The following is a 21,914-nucleotide window of genomic DNA, read 5'->3' on the forward strand; positions in this document are numbered from 1 at the left end:
CTTGACTTGAGGATGTGCTTTCACTAAAATTGAACTCATGATTCCAGGGATCAAATAGGAAACATTTCTGGGAAATTCCTTGGAGCGCTGCCTCACCATAGACTTAGAAAAGAGGATTAAGTCTGCTTAAGAATTGTGGGAAAGTGAGTTTTTATCCCATTAATTCTCCTGAAAATTGTGAACTCAAAGGGAAATGCCGGATGATATTTCATAGAGTAGTTTTGATGTAAAATTACAGGAAGTGTTTAAAAGGTTGTTTACTCTTCTATTAAAAGCTGCAACATGAACACAAAGGCAGCACTCCAGAGTAAACACTGATCCTTGTTTACCCATTAAAAGATTACTGATTGGGATTACCTGATACTGCACAGGTGTTTCTGTTATTGTGTCACATGCTGCTGCTGTGTAAATACAGCAGGCCTTGAGCCCTGTGACGTAATCAGCCATGGAAGTCAAACTATAAGGGAAGTTATGAAGCTGCTGCACCTTTCACACTATTCCTCCAGGTAAAAGGAGGAGGAGGAGGTGGAGGAGGAGGGGAGGGAGGGGTCTCTGCTCCTGGTCGAAGCCTGACAGTTCCGCACTATTGGCTGTCAGCAGGGGGACTCTCACCTACCTGTCGTACCTGGGAGAAGGAGTGCCACTCGTCATCGTCCGACTCCAAATCAGGATCAACTTTTCCTTCCTCCAGCAGCCCGGAGAGGTAGAAGTCGGCCAGGAAGGCTGGGAGCTGAACCAGCGACTGCAGCAGGACTCCGAGCATGGAGCCTATCACGGCGTGGAGCGAGGAGCGAGTCGGCGAGTGGCTCCAAGGTGAGGAACATAGTGAGGAGAGGAGGGCTGGTGTTTTCACGCCTTGATCGCCTCGCAGGTAATTTGGCTCGGGCCGTGGTGTCCGAAATAGAAACACTACACAAATCCTCTTGGAAGTGAAAGGTGGAGGTGGAATGAGGAAGTGGCCTAAGCTGGGAGAGAAGCCACAACAGAGCTGTTCAGATCAAGGTGGTATCTTTAGACAGGCTCTAATGGCTGCGTGTTTACTACTGATCCAGTATGGACGCTTTACTGCTCTGAGTAATCTTACTCTTTAGGATTTAGGGTTTACTCTCTTCACTGCAAACTGAACGGTGTCCCTTATTTTACAGGATTTAATAAAAACATGTTAGTCAGCTGCTCTGGAAGATCATTAATGCTGAATTACTGTGTCTCATTGACAGTAATGCTGTTAACAGCGCACAGGCTAATCTGCCTGGAATAGTAGCGCCTAATTAATCATTCTACGGAAGCCCTAAGCTGACATGTATGCAACATAGCTTAATTCATTTACGTTGTATTTTCCAGTAGTAACAACTTGATTTTTATCTCAACCTCATATGTTTTCGTTTTCTTGTTAAAGTGAGTAAATTCTTGAAAATAATTAAAATAACTTGCTATTACTAGTACGGTGGCCTGGAAGTGCAAAGCAAAAATCACAATGCCTGACACTTTAACACAGCTTGAAACAAATCTTTCTTAACCAAAATATTTTTACATTGCATATAAAACAAATTTGCATTTTGCAAAATACTTGTACAAATGACAAAATAAAGTTAAACTTACAAAACATATTTACAAAGTCTGATACAAAAATACGAAGTCTGAAACACTTCTACATGGCTTGAAACAAATTTACTTTAACCAAACATTTTACATTTCATAAAACAAATGTACATTAGCAAAGTGCCTTTACAAATGATGAGAAAAGTTTTAATTTACAGAACAAATTTACAAAGTCTGATACAAAATTAAAAAGTTCGAAGCACTTCTGCAAAACTGGAAAATAATTTACAAAGTCTGAAACACTTTTACAACACTTAAAACACTTTAAATCTCAAACTTGGGTTACTTCCGGCAATTGGTTTATTCCTTACCTGTAAGCCACTGCTGTTTGTAAGTTTGTTTCAGAAGTTGTAAGCATTTTATAACTCATAAATTTGTCTCAGCTCATGTAAAATTGTTCCGTAGATTTGTATCGTAAAAACAAAGTTTTATATGTAGTTTTTTTTTACATTTCAAGTTTGTTTCATGAAATGTAAAAATGTTTCAGTTAAGTGTTTCAGACTTTGTAATTCTGTATTTTGTAAATGTTAATGTGTTGGTCATTTTTATAAAAGTGTTTTGCTGATGTATTTTTTTAATGTAAAAATGTAATTTTCTTTTGCACATCCACTGAAATTTAAATGCAGTTCAGACTTTAAAACTTCAGTCCTTAAAATACACTTTAAAGCAGTGTCAGCTAGAGGCTCTTCTGTGGCACTTTGTGGCTTTTTTAGCCCCTTAATATCTGATAACTCAAATAATTGTTAGAAATTTTTTTTTTTTTTTTTGGAACTAAAATGTTTATTTAACCTTCTATTGAAATCCCAAAACAGAAACATTGCAATCAAATTTCACACATTGTTAAAAATATCATTTGGGTTAAAGAGCTTCTACATATTGGTGTATTAACCATTGCAGAAACATAAAAAATGATTTTGGTTTTACCAATTTTTACCAGTGCTGTTAGTTTAGGGCAGCTGTGGCATAAATCTTACTTTGGGTGGTGGTCTAATAAATTTGTTAAGCACTGTACATTGTATCACATTTGATACATTAAGCCTTTTTGGCTATTGACAATCCAGGGCATTTTTATAATTAGATTTGATCTGATTGTATACAAAATTTTGATCATGTTGATAGATAGAGGTCTCATAAAAGTGTGTATCAAATAAAAGGTTAAGTCCTTATTGAGAACCAAATATTAGGATTCACAGTTCATTCTTAAGTACATTGCCAACCATTTTTTAAACCATAGATTATCACCATCATGTGCATGTGTGAGAGAGAGGAGACAAGCAATATTTTCGAGATAACAAGAAAAATAAGTCAAGATGTTGCAAAAGCACAGAAAGTTTGTTGTTATTACACATTAATAAAGTAACATTAAAATTAGGGCTGTAAAGGGATTCAAATTTTTAATTGCGATAAATCTCAGAATTTCTACACTGAATCAGAATAAATTGCACCTGCTATGTTGCATATTAATATTCCACTATTTTGCTTTTATTTTGTATTTTTCTATTATCTTAAACTAAAGGTAATACAGACCTGCTTTTATTGGTGGTTTGAAAATTTTACCATGAGCTTAACCACGGAAAAAGGAATTTGTTCTGGATCTTTAAGGAAAAAAGGGAACAGTAAAAAGGTTTGATGACGTCTGTCTGTGAGTTTTTAAAGTGAAATAAGACATTCTGGAGCAGGGATGGACTTATTTTACATCACTGAGAGAGGGAGATACTGAAATAGACAATAAAGCACATGCTTAATCTCGATTTTCAAAAATTAACACACTGATTGGGAATCTTAGTTAATCACAGTTGATCAGATCTTGACAGCCCTAATTAAAACATAGATGTATGTCCTCACAGGGCTTCCATACATTAGATTTCAAAGCTCCACTGAGGAGCTTCATCTTAAAATGAAACAGAAACTAACCCTGATGCCTCTGTGTGACCCAGAAATAAAGCAGAGCATCAGAAATGAGATTATTTCTGTTTATTTGTTTTTGGAGTGTGTTAGCGCTGTCAGGGTCAGTGTCAGATAAGAAGATTAGCCTAACAGCCAATCTTTAAACAGACTTTATTTACATTTTCTTCAGCCAAGACTCTCAACCACTCATACATTGGCTTCTTACAGACAGCAGTGGGGATTTTCATCATGAAGCACGACCCTCACATTTAAAAGATAAGGCATATGGAGTAAACCCATTTATTTTTCAGTCTCCGTAGAGTTTACCCACCTCTAATTCCCTCTCCTAGGACGGCGGCAAGAGTAATCTGAGTAGGGATGCAAGATATCAGACTTTTGTAAATATCTGATGATATTTCCAAACTATTTTTTGCAGATAAAGATACATGCACACACTTGTTATTGTAAAGAACACCAAGTGTCTCCAATTTAAAGAGCGAATGAGTGAATGAGAGCTGAAGTAGACAGTCTGGTATGGTTTGGTGATTTTACTAAGATCTGGATTTATTTATCAGGCCTTTAAGATGACGGTGCTGGTTTTCTCATGATAAAAGTTTACACAGCTTATTCAGAAAGTATTGAGACCTTCACATTTTTCAATTTTGTTATGTTTTATCCTGATGCTGCAGTAAAAAAAGGCACACACCTCTCTATAGAAGGCCTTACAGCTGACAATGATATCAGAGCAAAAACCAAGCCATGAGGTCAGAGGAAGTGCAGAGCTGCAGAGCTCGGAGACAGGATTGTCTATGGGCACAGATCTGGGGAATGCTACAAGAACATTTCTGCTGCTCTGAAGGTTCCCAAGAACACAGTGGTCTCCAGAATTATCACATGGAAGAAGTTTGGACCAACCAGTGACCAGCTCCTTCCAAGGAGCTGGTCACTATCAGGGGAGACGGGCCTTAGTAAGAGAGGAGACCAAGAACCTGATGGTCACTCTGACTGAGCTCCAGAGATCCTGTTAGGAGATGGGACAAAGTTCCAGAAGGACAACCATCACTGCAACCCTCCACTGATCTGGGCTTTATGGAGGAGTGGACAGATGAAGGCCGTCCTCACAGGAAAACACAAGAAAGCCTGTTTGGAGTTTGCAAAAACACTCCAAATAAAAAGTCAGCAAAGACTGAGAGAAATGGGAGGCACCATTGCTAAGTTTCAAGTGTTTTGGAAAGGTTCTGAATAATTACACTGGTGTTTTTTATTTTAATAAGTTTGTGAACATTTCTAAAATTCTGTTTTCACATTGTCAGGATGGGGTAATGGGTGCAGGTTAATGAGAGTAAAACAATGTTCTTTTCATCAGTAGCATCAGTGTGTATTGCAGACTGAAGAAAACAACCAAAATTAATTTTCTGTCATGGAAAAATTGTGTGTAAAGATGTATGACTGCATGCCTTCTTATGGCTTCCATAGCTAATAATCATCCAACAGTGGGATATTTCAATTCAACAAGCTTTATTGGCATCATTTTTGCAAAACAGTGTTGCAATATATCCTGTAGCTCAGTGGTTCTCAACCTTTTTTTCTTTGAACAACCCCTGGTAAAAAAAAAAAAAAAAAGATACTTTGTGGCCAAAATTAACATAAATTTAATAATTGTTTGTGTCAAACTAAACAAAGTAGCCCCAGATAAAAAATATTATATCCAAAAAAACATTTTATGAATTATTTTTAAGTATTTATATGTGCAAATCTATTTTTAACAACCTCAGGGCAGACAGATTTTTAGATTTTTATCATTTTTGTGTGTTTTTCTTTTTAAAATTTATTTACTTAAGGCTTTTTTTGCCTTTATTGATAACTTGGGAAACACGCAATGCCATATTTAAAACGGTGTATTTGCCACATTTGTGCAGTAACACAGTTAAGAAATGAAACCCTCATATTGTAATGTAATAATTACAGGCTTATTTAAATTTCTGAACCTAAACTGTGTTCCATAGAGACATTTGACCGTCTCAAACCTGAAGTCAGACAGTTAGCAGAAGTCTTTTTTTCATGCTCAGGCTAAATAACTCCCATGATGCCTGCAGCCCTGCTGTTTGTCCACACTCCTGCATGTCTCTACCTGCACGTGCATGAAGCTCTCTAACTCCATGAGGTTACCAGTTCAGCACAAGTACTTATTTTCTATATATTTTCTGACAGGCCTGGACGCCCCCCTGCACCAGTACCCGGTGTCTGAGTGGTGTTTGTCTGGTGTGGATCTGCTCCAGCTGACCTCTAGGGACCTGGAAAAGTTGGGAGTTTATAAAATCGGACACCAGGAGCTGATACTGGAAGCTGTGGAGAAACTGTGCTCTCTGGTGAGTTCAGGAAGCGGATTCACGCGTGTTTGTGTACAGTGTGTGTCCATAGCAGCACTCTGTGTATCCAAGGCTGTGTTGTGGCGGAGAGATGTACTCTGGGTATTTACTGAGCAGTCATCTTCCTGTCTGACTTAGGTGTCATGTGTTTTCTCAGATTCTATAGCAGAGGTGTATTTTATTCTGCTATCATGCATGCTGCTATTAGACTCTGCTCCTTTTTGCACACTGAAAGCTGCAGGTCTTGGACCCATTTTTTGCAGATCAAGCCTTAATAAAAAGCACTTTTACTGCCTGATTCACTGAGCATTTTAAAGCAGGTTTGACTTCATTGCTTTGCTCTTTACTTTTTAGATCAAAAATCCCCTCATTCATATCATAGTTAAATACCTCCTTTATTTTTGTAGCTAATATCAAAAGGCTCTTTATGCTCTAGCAGCAGCCAAATCAGATTTAGAACAAACACCCCTTTGCTTAATACTTTACATGCAAATTTCAGGGAAACTTTGTGCTCAGTTAATAAAAAAACAAGCACGCCTTACGCCTCTGCCTTGTTCCTCAAGATTTTTTTCTGCTGCTTAATTAAATTTCCTCCCTTTCCAATTTTTGGAGGGAGTTTTAGGACACTTTAATAGAGGCGTTGGTGTTTGTGGGGGTGTTTTTGTGTTTCCAGGATGGCTTTTGTTTCATTGGAAGGACTAATTGAGGCCGGCAAAGCTCCAGCTCTGGTGCTGTAACAGTCTTTAAAGAGCAAGGAAAAGCTGCAGGCTGCTTAAACTGCAGACATTAGAAAAGGTTATTAACAGTTTAAACCAAAGTACCTATGAATGAGCGTGTGCATGGAGCCCCCCCTGTTGTTTAAACTTCAAATAGGCGCACCTGTGTAAAACTCTCACATAGGATCTATTAAATGATCGGCTTGTTTGCTTGTGTGTCTCAATGCTCCATGCAGTGCTAACACAGGGCTCATTCATAAAAACAAGCATCACATGGAGCAGACCAGGCATGTTCAATGTTACATAATTACCAACTACAAAGTGGAAAGGGCCATGAAAAATTCATGTCCACTTGTTGACAGAGGATTGTTCCAGCTGGTTGATGTTTGACAACAAAGCCTGAACGGTCCGAGCCTCTCTGCCACTGATGAGTGGGTTTGACAACAGCTAACTCCCTCCTTTGTCCTCCATATGAAGGAGAAGAGGCTCTGTCTTATGTGAGGAGGATTTATTTTAAGCAGCGTTTTAATGTGGCAGCTTTGATTGAATCCTGTTCAAGTGAGTGAGGGTTGTTTCTGACATTAAGTCTTACATAAATAGGATGAGAGAAATATTACAGATGCTTCTTATAACAAAGAAAAAAATTGAAGCTTGCAAATAATAAGATTAGATGAATGTCTCCTTAAAACCGCTCCAACTAAAACTGATAGTTGTAGGCTATGCAGAAATGTTTCTGTGAAAATCCGGTTTATATGATTAGGTGATAGGGTTAGTTCAACACAGTGAGATATTGAAAAGGCTTTTACACCATAACTAAAAGAATTAATGCTTGATTTTCTAAAAATAATACATAGATGTTAAAGAGGAGTTTCCATGCCACAGTATTATCCCCTTAAAGCTGTTGTATCATATTTGATACATACTTTTATGATACCTCTATCTAATCAAAATTATCATAAATGACTAAAAACACCTTCTGAATACAATCTAATAAATAATAAAAATGCCCTCAAGTGGATTATCAGTTACCAGAAACACCTAACGTCTCAAATGAGATAAATATATATATATATATATGTAAAATTTTATGGAAATTTTGATCTTTTTTTGAGATTTCATTAGAAAGTGAAATAAATATTTCAGCTCCAAAAAATTAGAATTTTCTGGCTATAATTTGTGTTTTTTAGGCTTTAAAGGGTTAAAGTTACGTTTAACTGCTTTCTATTTACAGTTTTTTTTGTTCTTAAGAAAACATAACCACTTTATTTGAAAAGATAAATATATTCGATGGTTGAGTATATGTACATATGTACATATATTGTACAGTATTGTACAGTACAGTGTGCTATCCTATTGTGACATACTTTACCATATCATGTCATTCTGTATAGTTGTATTTTACTGTAATGTACTGCACTGTATCATATCATGCTACATTGTACACAGTATCATACCATAATGGTACGATATCATTTCATATCATATCATATTGTATCATATTAGATCAATAGATACTTTAATAATCCTGAGGGAAATTCAAGCCTTTCCAAATCTTGTCCAATAATATACATTGTATTTTATTGTATCATATCCTACTGTATCATATTATATTGTATCCCATATCATATAATACTGTTTCCTATCATATTGTATTGTATTTTAACTTACCATATAGTATTGTATCATACAGTACATTATTATATTATATCGTACCGTATCACATCACATCTTATAACATATCACATAGTATTGTACTGTATCATCATATTGTATTGTATCATATTTTGTAATATTGTACCGTATCATGTGGTATCCTACCGTATCGTGTCATATTTTATCACATCATATCATATGGTGTCATACCATACTGTATCGTATCATTACCCACGCCGATAAAATCGGCAGGGGGTTATGTAAAGGGTTCCGTATCTTTGAATGTGTACAAGATAACTGAAGAACGTAAAGTCGGATCTTCACCAAACTTTCAGGGAATATTGGGATGGTGACAGGGAAGCATCGATTAGATTTTGGTGATGATACGTGCACCCGTTCGTTTTTTTTAGTAGTATCTTAATGTAACAATATCAGGGTTTTTCACACCCTATTGTACTGTATCATATATTATACTGTATTGTATTGTCTTGTGTTTGGTAGTATATTATTGTACCAAATCATATCGTATTGTCTGGTATTATACAGTATCATGTCCAACTGTACTGTCTGGTATCGTATTGTATCATATTGTCCCAAATCATGGTAGGGTATGGTGTCATATAGTATTATGTGTACTGGATCGTACTGGATTGTATTGTATCGTACTACATTGTGTTGTTTCGTGTTGGGTTGCATGATATGGTATCATATTGATCATATCTTTGTGTCATATATCGTATGGTATCGTATCACAGCGTTGCATCAAATCCCATCACATTGTGTGGTATTGTCTCTTTTATGTTTGCCAAAGTTTAACTTTGATTGTCAGAAAATGTTCTACTTATTTCAACCAGCATTATTTTAATATTTTTTAAAAGAACAGACTCAACTTTTCGGAGAAAATGAGACTAACAGAGGAGCAGAATGTGTTAAGAACACAACTGTCTCTCAGCTTTCACAGTTTTCACGTTGTAATAACAAGAAAAAGGGCTTTGTCTGTGTGTTTTTGGCAGCTTTTGGTCATTTTATGCCTCGTCTCTGAAAGTCATCAAAGAGAAATGAGGTGCATCTTAAAAAGATGTAAGAAATGTAAGAAGAAGGAGAGTAATATTAGCTATTATGGATTCTTTATGTAGCAGCATGAGAGTCTGTAACCATCCACCTATGTACTGTATGTCTGACATGTTTTTGCTCTCCAGACGTACGGCATAGGTGGAGAGAACCTTCGCGGCCTCACAGAGAAGCTGCGCGCCGTGGCTCACACCCTCCAGATGGGCATCCAGAGCCGCTGGCGCCGCAACAGCTACGACGGAGCCAGCACCGTCAAGCTTCCTGCAGGCATCCTGCAGGTTGTAGTGGAGCTCATCACTTCAGCTAAAGGACTCTTCTCTCTGCTCAACAGGTCTGTAAAGAGGAGAGTTATCTAACTGTTATATATACAGTACTCCAAATTCTATTTTGTCCCACAGTTATTTTTTACTCGGAAAGTGTTCTCTGGTGTCTCTCACAGAAATAGTGCTGGCTCCAGTTCTGCAGGTTTTATGTAAAAAGGATTACTGCGGGAGAAGTCATTCAGAAGTGGCTCTGTATTTGGGGATATTTGTGTGTTTTTCTCTTTCTACCTCATGCTGCTAACTCTCTGTTTTGATTTTTCTCTTTTGGAGACTTTCTGAGATCCTCAATTTCAATCAGTTAATCAATTTCATCAACAATGCACATTTACAAGAGCAGCAGATGCTGCACAAAGAAACAGAACAATCAGTGGGAACAGTCTCAGGACAGAAAGAGATGGATGTTTATTGTCATTGCAAAACAACAAAGGCAGTTTAACAGCTTTTTGTCAGTGGCAGCTCAGACAAACACAGAAACAACACAAAAACACAGCAGTGACAGGCACTTCAGTCTGCAAACACTGAAAGAGTGGCAAAGTAGTGTAAAACAGTTGACATCAACTATAACAGTCATAAATAATAAAGTACTGATGCTATGATTGCTGGGAGAAGGGAGAGCTGCACTCAGCAGTAAGTATTCTCAACAAATGACAGAAAATACAAAATATGCAGAATAGAAGTCACCTTTTCAGGCTGAATACTTAAATGTAAAAGCTCTGAGACTTCGAATTAATTGAATGGACGTGGCAGATCTGATCAAGTAGGGACAGCTGCTTCACCATCTAGGATGCAGAAGTGTCATCTCTAAGGCTGGTCCCACACTGGTCCACTCTAAGCCCAATTTGCATCCCCAAAAATTAAAGGGTCGTGGCCCAATTTAAGGCTTATCACAACTAAATATTTGCCCAAATGATATCCAAGTGTGTGTGGCCAGGAGGATTATTTTACTGCTCCCAATCAAGTCAAAGCTTCCCAATCAAGAATTATAAGTATTCATTTTTGCCACTTTAAACCCACTTGTGCTACTTTACAACAGCTTTTCAACATTTTTTCACCATTTTTACCCTTTTGGCATTTTTATAAGCAATATCAGACACTTTTATTTTTGCCTCTTCTATCCTCTTTTTCTTTCAGGTTTTTGCCAATTTTTGACACTTCTAAACCATTTCTACCACTTTCATCCCACTAGTCACTCTTTTAAACTCTTTTCCCACATTTATTCACCATTTTGGCATATCTGTAACCAATCTTTGACACATTTATCCCATTTTTGCCTCTTTATAACCTCCTTTTCTTCAGTTTTTTTGCCAATTTTTGACACCTTAAACCATATATGCCACTTTCATCCCAATTCTTCCCTTTTCATTGAATTTTCCCATAACTGTTCACCAATCTTGCCTCTTTTTATACGCTATTCCCCTTTTTTTACTCCAATCTCAGCATTGAAGTGACCTATTTCTGCAGCTTCCATGCCGTTTGTGCCACTATCAACCTCTTTTCCCTACATTTGTCACCAATTTTGCCACTTAAAATATTTTTGCAACTTTTTAACATTTTTCACCTATTTTTGCCCTGTTTTGCATCTCTGTACCCAATCTTTCACACATTAATCCTGTTTTTGTGTCTTTTAACCGCTCTTCTTTCATTTTTTGCCACTTTTTGGCACTTATACACCATTTAGGCCCCTTTCTATCATTTTCTTTCTGTTTTCAACCCAATTACCCCACACTTCAATCAGTCAGTCTTTATTTTTATAGCACCTTTCAAACAATTTGAATTGCAGTTCAAAATGCTTTACAAGATTTTACAAAAGTGATTGACAAAAAGGTAAAATGGTTAAAAAAAACCCTAATAAAACCCTAAAAAAAAGCTTGTCACCAATCATTTTGTAATTTGTTTTTCGCCACTTTTTATCTGCTTTTCTCCATTATAACCCATTTTTCCCGTTATTGGCAATCTGTAACCAATTTTTTAAACTTAACTTTTGTCCTGCTTTTTTGCCCCCCCCCCAACCCCAATTTGTCACCAATGCTGACATTTTAAACCCTTTTTGCCACTTTTTCATAGCTTTTCACCATTTTTACATCCATTTTGCCCCCTTTTTACATCTTCACCAGTTTTTTTTTAACCCTTTCCTCACTCATTTTGCCAATTTTTGACACTTTTAAACCATTTATGCCAATTTTCACACATTTTTGCCAATTTTTTGCAACTACTAAATTATTTTTACCTTAAATTTGCTCCAGTTTCTTCTACTACATTTCAGGCTTCCTGACATTTGTACACATCCACATTGTTAACATTACCAAAAAGGTTTTCTGTTGTAAGACTAAGGGGTTTACATTTTGAAAAAGACTGTATTTTACTACAGCATAAACAAATACAAATATTTACTATTTATTTATTTTTTATAAGAACGGTTATTACTCAGATTAAATAGAAAGTATGGTTATTACAGACTAACTTTACAGTGGATCATAACTTTGCTGACCTCCATAGCCCCCAGTGTTGCTTGGCCCCAGAAAGCCCTCCCCTCTTGCTAACATAGCACCATAACATAGTTCACCTATAAGGCATTTTCTTTGGTGTAACTGTGAAAGTGGACAGGTTTGTAGGTTTGTCATTGTAGAAACTGTGTGCATGATCGTAGTGTTTTTAATAAAAAAAATAACGGCTGCATTACCTTCCTGTGTGAACTGGAGACCGTCTTCCTTTCCTGCTCTGGCTCTGTGCGTGTTAAACTGCTGTTTAGACTGGCTAGAACTCCTGGGATATCTCAACCAATCAGATAGAGTTATGGGCGGGACATTAGGTATGGCAGTGAGTGTTTGAGAACTGAGCCAGAGTGGAAGACACATGCTGCAGAGTCAAAAATAGCAGACTTAATAATTAATTAATCATATTTGTGATTGGTATAATAAAATGCCAAGTATCAGTGCCAATAAGCTCCAGATCAATTATTCGTCACCCCCTGCTGTTCAGTGGATATACCTTATGGAGAGCAGTGATTGTTAAAAAGTCCTCAGCCCTGAGCAGCGTGTCTATACTCGTCATTCTTTGCCATTGTTTTGATTGAGAGCCTCCTGGCTATGGAATTATATTCTGTTTTTGTATGTCTTTTTAAGAATAGGGAACTTGCATTCCTAGTTTTCACACCTGCTTTTACCAGGTTCATATGTAAAATTAGCTCACTTTAGTGTGGGTTTATTCTAAAACTAATCTCTGTCTATCTTTCCAGGCATCAGTTCTCCCAGCTCAGTGGACTCACTACCAGCAAGAACATCTTCATCTACTGCAGAGAGCTGGGGGAAATCGTCCACAGGGTTAGTCCGTTTCTTAAGTGATGTTAATGTTCTGTCTGGAGCAGGTTTTACTGCACACATGTTCATGAATACCTCAGATGTTTTATTTCTGTAGGAATTACCACAAGTGAACCATCAGAGAGAAACAACAACCTGCTGTGTGGTCAGCAGAAATCAGACCACTTCTCCCTTTTCCTTAGCTCAGCTTGAGTAATGCATTCTTTATCATGACATTCCTGGCATACTTGCAGGCGTCTGCACCTTAAAGAAGCTGAGGCTGGAGGGATGGCCTCAGAAGTGAGCTGCATTGTGTTTGTGTTGACGTCTTTGTTGTAGTGAGAAAGGTTAGAATGAAATAAGAGGGAAAGAAACGTTATTTTTATCTTGATAGTGCATGAAAAATGCTCACAGGTAGAAGAAAAAGACAGGCTTGGATCTGTCAGTGCAAAGGGGAGGGAGGAGGGGAGTCAAAGGGGGAAGGCAGAGAAAGGAGGAGGAGACTGAGGGAGGGATTGCACTCGACTGTTTAATGACTTTTAACTCCTGAGGGAGCAGCGCATGTCGCTGAATGAACAGCAGGGAGCAGAGAGACAGGGTGCCGTAGTGACATGACATAGAAACGCTCTCAACCCGGTTCAGAGGAAGAAGTCAAAGAGGAGAAGGAACCCCGAGATATCAGCAGAAGGAGAGATAATTGAAGAGAGTTAAAGGAGCTGTGGGCGAACGAGGAGGCTCAGTATTTAGAGCAGTTTATATATAGACCCTCTGTAGCCAGCTCTGCACTCCTGCCAGGCACGACAGGTATGTTTTCACCTCTCTGATTGGATAATTCTCCACAAGGTGGTCATGCCTTTGCTGCTGAGATTGAGGGTTGAAACAGTTTAGGTTTGCACTTCACTCTGGGTAGTTTTCTCATGTGCTTCTTTTGTCTTGTTGTAGCAACTTTTATATAAAAGAAAATCAAAAATATGAGCAGAACAAGCCTCCTGGACTTTTGGCTGACTAATAATAGCTGTGGTTTTGTGTTGGTGCTCAGTAACAGTGGTTTTATTCATATGGAGGATCATTTGTTTAGGAAGGAAGTATGGATTTCAGAAAGTCTCTGATAGGATGTTTTTGTGAATCATGTTTGTCACTGTTGTTTTCATTCATGGTCAATTCTATAAAGATGGAAGCGGGGCACTTAGTGAGCCATTACTGAGTTAAAGCTTTCACTGCTTCTGTCAGGTTGGTCATGGTTTGGTAATGTCTGGCTATTGTTTAGTCAATTCCTGTTTGTGTGTGTACATGTGTGTTTAAGCTGCAGGTGGGACTAATGGTCCATGAGGAACCATCCCACCATTGGAGTGTTTCTGTGGGAATTTGAGCCCACTCATTCTGTAGAGCATTTATGAGGTCAGGCACTGCTGTTGGACCAGAAGGCCTGGCTCACAATCTCTGTATCAGTTCATCCCAAAGGTGTTGGATGGGGTTGAGGTCAGGGCTCTGTGTGGACCAGTCAAGTTCTTCCACTCTAAACTCATCAAACCATGTCTTTGTAGTCCTAATGGGGCACAGTCATGTTGGAATAGGAAAGGGCCTTCCCCAAACTGTTGCCAGTTGGAAGCATAGCTTCGTCCAGAATGTTTTGGTATGCTGAAGCATTAAGATTGGCCTGCGCTGGAGATAAGGAGCCCAAACCCTGAAAAACACCCCCATACCATTATCCCTCCTCCACCAAACTTCACAGTCAGGCAAGTAACGTTCTCCCAGCATCCTCCAAACCCAGACTGATGCTGACTGTCATTACACCACCAGTTACGGTGCCTTCAGAGAGAACATAAAGTATATTGGTATGTTGTCAATTAAACATAATATGCTTCCACAAGGCCGTCCATAAGGGGGGAAAAAGGCCAAAGCATCTAGGACCCTACCTGATCGGGCCCATGGAGGTCATCGTCCATGGTAAAAGTTAAGATGTGATAATCTGAATAATAGCCACTCGTATCAAAGCAACAAATATTTTGTTGTTTATGTTGTAGTATATAGCCTTTTTCAAAATGTAAAGCCCTTTTCTTAACCAGAATTATAATGGGTAAAAAAGGGCAAAAATTGTTTAAAAGTGTCAAGGTGTTAAAAATGGTAAAAATGGTTTAATAGAGGCAAAAACAGATAGAAAAAAATGGTGAAAAGAGGTTGAAAATGGATTTAACCCTCTGAGATCTAAGGGCATTTCCTTGAATTTTAAATGCTTTTTTAACTTCACCTTTTAATGTGCTCGCAAGTAACCCAGTACACAATATATACAAATGTTCAGGACAATCTCAGCTTCATGCTTTCTGAGGCCCACTTTGTCCTAGAAGATTTCGAGATCAAATCTTTGACTTTTCTTGATTCTCTTGTGAGGTAACCCTACCCTAACCCTAACCCTAAACACACCTTCACTCATGTGGGTGAATTGTTTTGATGTTTTAAGTAAGCTTACCGAAGTCTTAGCTTCACAGAAGTAATGGAATATAAAACATATCTACAATGACATTTTGTCATATTTTTGCTCATAGATGTTGTCATTCTATTTTTACCAAATGTCTTTAAATATGAGAGAAATGAGGCTGAATAATGACTTCAGCTTTGCTTCACCATCATCGAAGATCAACAGGTCTAAGTCTCTCCTCTTACTCTGGTCTTTTACATTTTACATCACGTGCAAAAACTGTGATGAGAGGGTTTTAGGGATTCCAGGGCATCCATTGGTTGGCAAAAGTTGATGGATAAATGGTTCATTAAATTACACACAGTGAGGTCTTTTTGGCCCTGTAACTCCAGCTGTGAATCACGTGGGCAGTAGTAAAAGATGAGATTCTCGTGTCCATGGAAGTGTTTTAAGCACATTTCTGCGACGTAAAATGACAAAGATACGAATAAAAACATGGCGCAGCACTAAGCTGACCTCAGAGGGTTAAAACAGCAATTATAGACATGAAAAATAGTGAAATGCGGTTAAAACTGGCAGAAGTGGCAAAAAAAGTGAAAAGGGATTAGTAATGGCCAAAATAAGTGAACAGGCAACAACAGATGGAAAGTGGCTAAAATGGGTTAAAAGTGGCAAAAAGTGGGTAGAAAAAAGGGTGGAAGGTTTTAAAAAGTGGCAAAATGGGCAAAAAAGATGGTGAAATCGGATTAAAAAGTGGCAGAAATGTTTTACAAGAGGCAAAAATGGGTTAAAGAAGGAAAAATATGTTTGTAAAAGGCAGAAACATATTGATATATATAAGTGTCATCCTTGTGTTATCTTAAGCAACAGTTATCAGTGGAAGCTAATAAATATTTTTGCAGTGTAGGCCTCTGTTAAAGAGAAAGCTCATACCTGTGGGCCCTCCAGTGACCACTGTACTCGCCACTTCCTAATACCACATTTACTTACAAAGAAAGTCAAACAAGCACACATGAGGGCAGTTTCAGAAGTGCAGGTACTGTACAGGGGTATGCAGGTGTAGTTACTAAAACCCTCTGCATGTGAGCTAAAGGTTGGTGTTAGACAGCGGAGAAAAAACCTGCATACCACACTAGAGAAATCTCATCTATGTCAGCTTTCACCTGCAGGTCAGCTGTCATCATAGCATTATAATCCTGCAGGTAAAGGCTGTTTAATATTTACATCTCTGTACCTTCATGATCACATCACCAGTGGAGCCTTATTTATTAACTGTCCTCATACAGATGCTACTGTTACCTCCCTGCTAACTGAGGCCAGAGTAGTGATGTGCTGTCAGGAGTCTTCACCATGACGTCTGTTTCTGGAAACAGAAGCTACACAGTATTCTTCTTAGGAAGAAAAAGTACATTTATTCTGTGGTTATCTGTGTGTTTTGCGTACTTTTGTGATTTTCTCGCCCCCCTGAGGGCCCTCAAGGTCAGCAGTCAGCTGGTGTTGTTGGGATCCTACTCTAGAGTTGCCAAGTCGCAGTTTCTCGCTCAGTCTCAGTCTGGTTTGAGGCGGCCGAACAGCGAGCAAAGTCCAGGAGAGGAGAGAGAAATAAAGAGGGCTCTGAAATGTGAAGTTGCATTTTCGGATAAAAAATAATTTGGAAGCATTTCATAAAGGTATGTGACTTTATACTGACTGACTTTTATTTCTTTGACATCAACTTTAATATCTCAGTGCATATGCAGTGATTTTAGGGAAGCCACTTTCACGATTGTATAAACTTCCTTTTGTTATGTAATGAAATTTTGACAGGCATTATTATGTAAATAAGTGACTAAAACAGCTCTGTTATGCCTAAAAAGCAAAGAAGCACTCTCTGCTTTTACAGGACTTATTTAGAGCTCAGGATGTCATTACTGTTCAGACTTTTTTTTAGTCTAGGGGCCAAAATAAGAGGGCATAAAGGAAACCATGATCTAATATGAGTAAGGACTAAATCAGCAACAGGAAAAGAGGGAGTGAGATAAGATGGAAAGGTGAGAAGCAGGTGTAAAAGAGCTCTAACATCTACATGTCTCATCGTCTTTTTATAGCAGCCTTGTGACCTGCTGCTGGAACATATTTATCCCAGTTTGTAAACAGAGACTGATGGAACATGTTTGGACTCGACTCTACAAGGCTTTTATTTTGAAAAGCTTTGGTGCATTGTATGAGAAATTTGAGTTACAAAAAGGGAATAAAACAGCTGAAATTAGTCCAGCAGTATGTCGCCGTCGGCTTGCATTTACCTCCGCAGATTCATTCATGTGCCGCTGAACTGTTGTTGGGTAGTTTCACTGGTTTTGTTCGTGTGGGTCCATGCATGCCTGCATTTCCGGATGTCATTCGCTTTTTTAGGAATGTTACTCCCTCATAATAACTTCTCTTTATCTCCACGACAACTACAGGGAGAATCGCTTTAAGGCACAGGGCACTGCTGTAAAGTTTGTTCACCACCTGACTGAGCCGCACACAAGACACAGAACCAGTCCACTAAAGAAGTCTGGGTGATTCTGTGAGGAGCTGCACAGCATTTACTGTTTTTAGAGAGAGGCTGCAGATCACTGCTGTCATATGCCAGGGGTCATAGGCTAGATTTGGACAAGGGCCTGCCTTTTCCCTGACAAACGCTCTGAAATAAACAAAGATAAAACTGAAATTTTAGTCAAACATATTATTGTTCTATGTGAAACAATAGACCTGAGTGTTTAAATGGAACGACCAGTCTGTCCTCATTCTTAGATATAGACAAAAAAAGGTGGTTTGTTTCACTGCTGATCCTTGGCTACAGTTTAATGCACAACCAGCTGTTTCAGAGTGGTGTCTCATATTTATGCTGGGGTATTTGCTGATAAAGACGGACATTTAGATTTCTGTAAAACTCCTCAAACATGAGATCATTCCTGTTTCAATCTTGATTGTTTCAGGGTTGCTTTAAAAGCTGAAGTGCTCTAAAGAAAAACGATACCCTGCAGAACGGAACTTTTTTTTTCTTACTCTCATTTTTTAAATTTAATGATAATCTGATGGGAAGCTGTGAGGGGCCTGATGTGGCCCTGGAGCCTCCAGTTGATCTCTCTCTTATACCATTGGTTCCCAAACTGGGGTCTGAGCCTCCTTAGGGGGGAAACAAGGCTCTGTCAGCTCTGAGGTTTTCAAAACTATATTTGCACATTCACGTTAGCCCAGTGGTTCTCAACATGGGGGTCAGAAACCCCTTGGGGGTTACGAGATGTTTTATTTGGCTGAAATTTGAACAAGGGGTTCATAACACAGTGACCTGTCATACAACAAACCTAAATACAGATTTATTTTCACTTTTCATGGCCTTTAAAAGATAGATAAACAGGCTTTCCAACGGTATATGATTTACTGACAAGAAGCATTTTTACAACAAAGAAATAATCTACCAAACACTCATTTACTTACTTTTTGTGCTAAATTTATATGATTAGTGGAGACAGGAATGGTGAATAACTGCCTCCCTGACAAAGTGTGCACATATACTTTGTGCCACCCGTGCAAAAGTTTGTGCCCAAATTAGGCCACACCAGTTAAAAAAGTCTGGACAAGGCCCTGGGTGCAGCTCACTCTGCATATCACGTACTATTTATTGACAGTAGCTAATCTTTAACTTTAGTCATAATAATGAAGTAGAGGAAAAGGTCAGTTTGGAACTTCTATCTGAACGTCTGTGCAGCTTTTAAGGTATGAAAACATTTTTATTGATGTTAATATCAGAAATAGTAGTCATGAATGACATAACAACATCATTCTTTTGGCTCATAAAGGCCAGAGCTATGTTAGTTTAGATGTTACATAACCTTAGACCTTCTTTTTCCCCTTTAGTTTCATCTCTGACTGCAGTCTTCTCTTTGATGTGACTGAAACTGAGCTTTTAAACCTGAAGGGCTGGTTAAAGAATGGTATCAGTTGTTTTAGAGTGATTTAGTAATTGTCCTATTTTAGGGAGAAATCAATAGAAGGGCATGCAAGTGGAGCGTGAACATGCTGGAGGCTGTTGGGGACTGAGCACGTCTGTCCTACAATTTCTCCTCTCTTCTCCTGGTGCCCCTTTTCTGCTCATGTGTCTCTGAGCTTTAACACTGCGTCCTCTTAAAGCTAGGATCACATGCTTCCTATCCGTGAATCTGCCAGTGGAATGTGCTGGCATTTTTTGATTAAGAAAAGTGACTTCATCTTCATATTTTGAGCTGGTTCTTTGGCCTATTTATGTATGTACGTAAACTGATTCCCGGTCTCTGTTTTTCTACCACGCCCTCCTGATGTTGGTTTCAGAGCAGAAGTGAACCTGTCCCCCACCTAGCACACATTCATGTGCCGTTTCCTGTTCTAGCGGAGTTTAAAGAAAAACAGAACCGGTTGTTTTGTTGTAGGGAAGTCCCGGGTGATGTGGCTTTAAGCAGAAAGCAGAGGTGTGGATTCTGCCGTATTTCTACAATATGTCTTGAAATCTTGGAAAGAGAGAGGTGTTACTAATGAAGCAAAGGTAGAAGTGTAGGTGTGTGGAAGGAGCTGGCAGCTAATATTCAGGCCTATACTACCCAAGCGCTCACACAGCATGGACCTGGGTAAGTTAGCCGACTTTATTTCTATGGTTTAAATCACTGCTCAGATCTTGTTACTCTTCCACACGAGCTTACACTGCAGTTTTGTCGAGCATGGCAGCAGGAAGAAAATAAATCAGTCAGGTTAAACAATGATTTTATTCATAACAAGGTCAGATAAGATTTTATGAGTCAGGGGCACGGCTCTAAAGCTGGCTAACTCAGGTTGAATTATAAATCGTATTATATTTACAACCAAATGATGATGAGCATGTTTTCTCTCTTGGCTAAGATGTTGTATATTAAAGAGCATAAATAGACAAAAGTATTTGGCCATAATTTTTGATTTTAGGTGTTTCAATCAGACCCACAGGTGTGTAAAATCATCACCTATCCATGCAGTCTCCATTATCAAACATCTGTGATCCTAAATGGGACGTTCTAAAGAGCTCAGTGACTCAAGCATTCTGAAGTTCTTTATTTATTTGTGCAAAAGGAAGAAGATTGAGATAAGACAAAAGAGTGCGTGTACATATGAGAAGCACAGGTGGGACTAAAGAAACCCCTAAGGCCTTAAAGAGGGTCCCACCCTCACACTAAAAAAAAATTTGAGAGACCCTGTCACAAAAATACCAGCAAATTCAAATACTCAAATAGAGTCTGAAAGCAGGAATATAATACAAATTACAGAAAAACAATTCATTTTTGTGCTCTAATACAAAGCGGTTAAAGATTGTTATATTCAGTTTAAAGGGTTTGGCTTGTATAGTACTGTAATGGATGCCATCTTTGCAATGAGACGGTTGGTGAAATTTCCTCCTTGAATAGTCAGATGTAAGTGATATTATTAGAAAGTGGAAAAGTTTAGGAACAACAGCAACTCAGCCACAAAGCAGAGAATGGTAAACAACTGCTAAGGCACGTACATAGTGCATAAAAGTCTCCAAGTGTCTGCTGATTCCAAAGAGTTTCACTGTCATTAATGTAAACACTTAAACTGTGCAGCGAGAGCCTCATGGATGGGTTTCAGCCAAAATCACGCCATCTGTTGCAGTCAGCCTCAGTTAAGCTCATCAAGACAGACAGCTGGTTGCAGGACGTTGTAAGCATTTAAATGTAAAAAAAAAGGAAATATAAATCTTATTCTGAATTTCATTAGATTAAGTCATGCTATGAATTCTGATAACATCTGTCTTCTTTTAAGTTTCTACATGGAAACTTCAGTCCATCCTGTCTCCTCCATCGCCTGCACATCATGTTTAAAGGCCACATATTTTAACCCCTTTAAGACAAGTTTATATTGGTCTCAGAGGTCCCCAAAACATGCCTGTGATGTTTGTTGTTCAAAAAACACTTGTGTATTGGATTTTTACATGTCTTCTTTTTCGGTCCGCACAGAACAAGCTGTTTCTGTGTCTGTGGCTTTAAATGTTACTCAGCTGTCTGACTCAGCCCCTGACTCCGCCCCTCTCGGGAAATGGATGTGGCTTGATGGATCTGTAGAGGGTGAAAGGAGGGCGGAACTCTCTCCCAAGAGGGGAGGGCCAACTGAACCTGGGGGCGATGCTAACTCCCCGTATGACATCATGAGGGGAAAGTCTGAGAACGGCTGATTTTCTGGGGGGGGGGGGCAAGGGGCACATATTTTTGCTTGAAAAGCCTGAAAAAGTGTATTTTGCAAAATATGTGACTGCACAGCTGATGGAGGAGACAGGAGTGTTAACAGGCTAAAGTTTCCCTTTGTAAACTGAAAAGAATAAAGATGGAATCATTTCCAAGCAGCAGATAAGTATGAAAAAGGGAAAAAGCAATATAATTTTAAAAGGCTCTCATTTTTCCAGCAGCACACATAAGCGGGAAGCATAGCAGTGCTGTTATCCTACGATGATGATAAGGAATTTGGATGAATGACTCTTGTGCACCCATGTATGATAAATGTTATCATGACAAGGACAAAAACATTTTTTAAAAAACTACAAATGT

The 21,914-nt window shown here is 38.6% G+C and overlaps 1 protein-coding gene across 2 annotated transcripts in view; it reads left to right on the plus strand.

Moving 5' to 3' along the window:
• The first annotated feature begins 605 nt into the window (after positions 1-605).
• The window catches only part of cnksr1 (connector enhancer of kinase suppressor of Ras 1), a 46,610-nt gene continuing 25,301 nt past the window's right edge, over positions 606-21,914 (plus strand). For both annotated transcript variants that reach the window (XM_041813343.1, XM_041813344.1), the window contains exons 1-4: positions 606-813; positions 5,698-5,855; positions 9,424-9,626; positions 12,854-12,938. In XM_041813343.1, the coding sequence (XP_041669277.1) occupies positions 762-813; positions 5,698-5,855; positions 9,424-9,626; positions 12,854-12,938 (498 nt within the window). In that variant the 5' untranslated portion in view covers positions 606-761. The remainder of the gene's footprint in view (positions 814-5,697; positions 5,856-9,423; positions 9,627-12,853; positions 12,939-21,914) is intronic.

The sequence above is a fragment of the Cheilinus undulatus genome, linkage group 18, assembly GCF_018320785.1.
Source record: "Cheilinus undulatus linkage group 18, ASM1832078v1, whole genome shotgun sequence".
Lineage (NCBI taxonomy): Eukaryota > Metazoa > Chordata > Actinopteri > Labriformes > Labridae > Cheilinus > Cheilinus undulatus.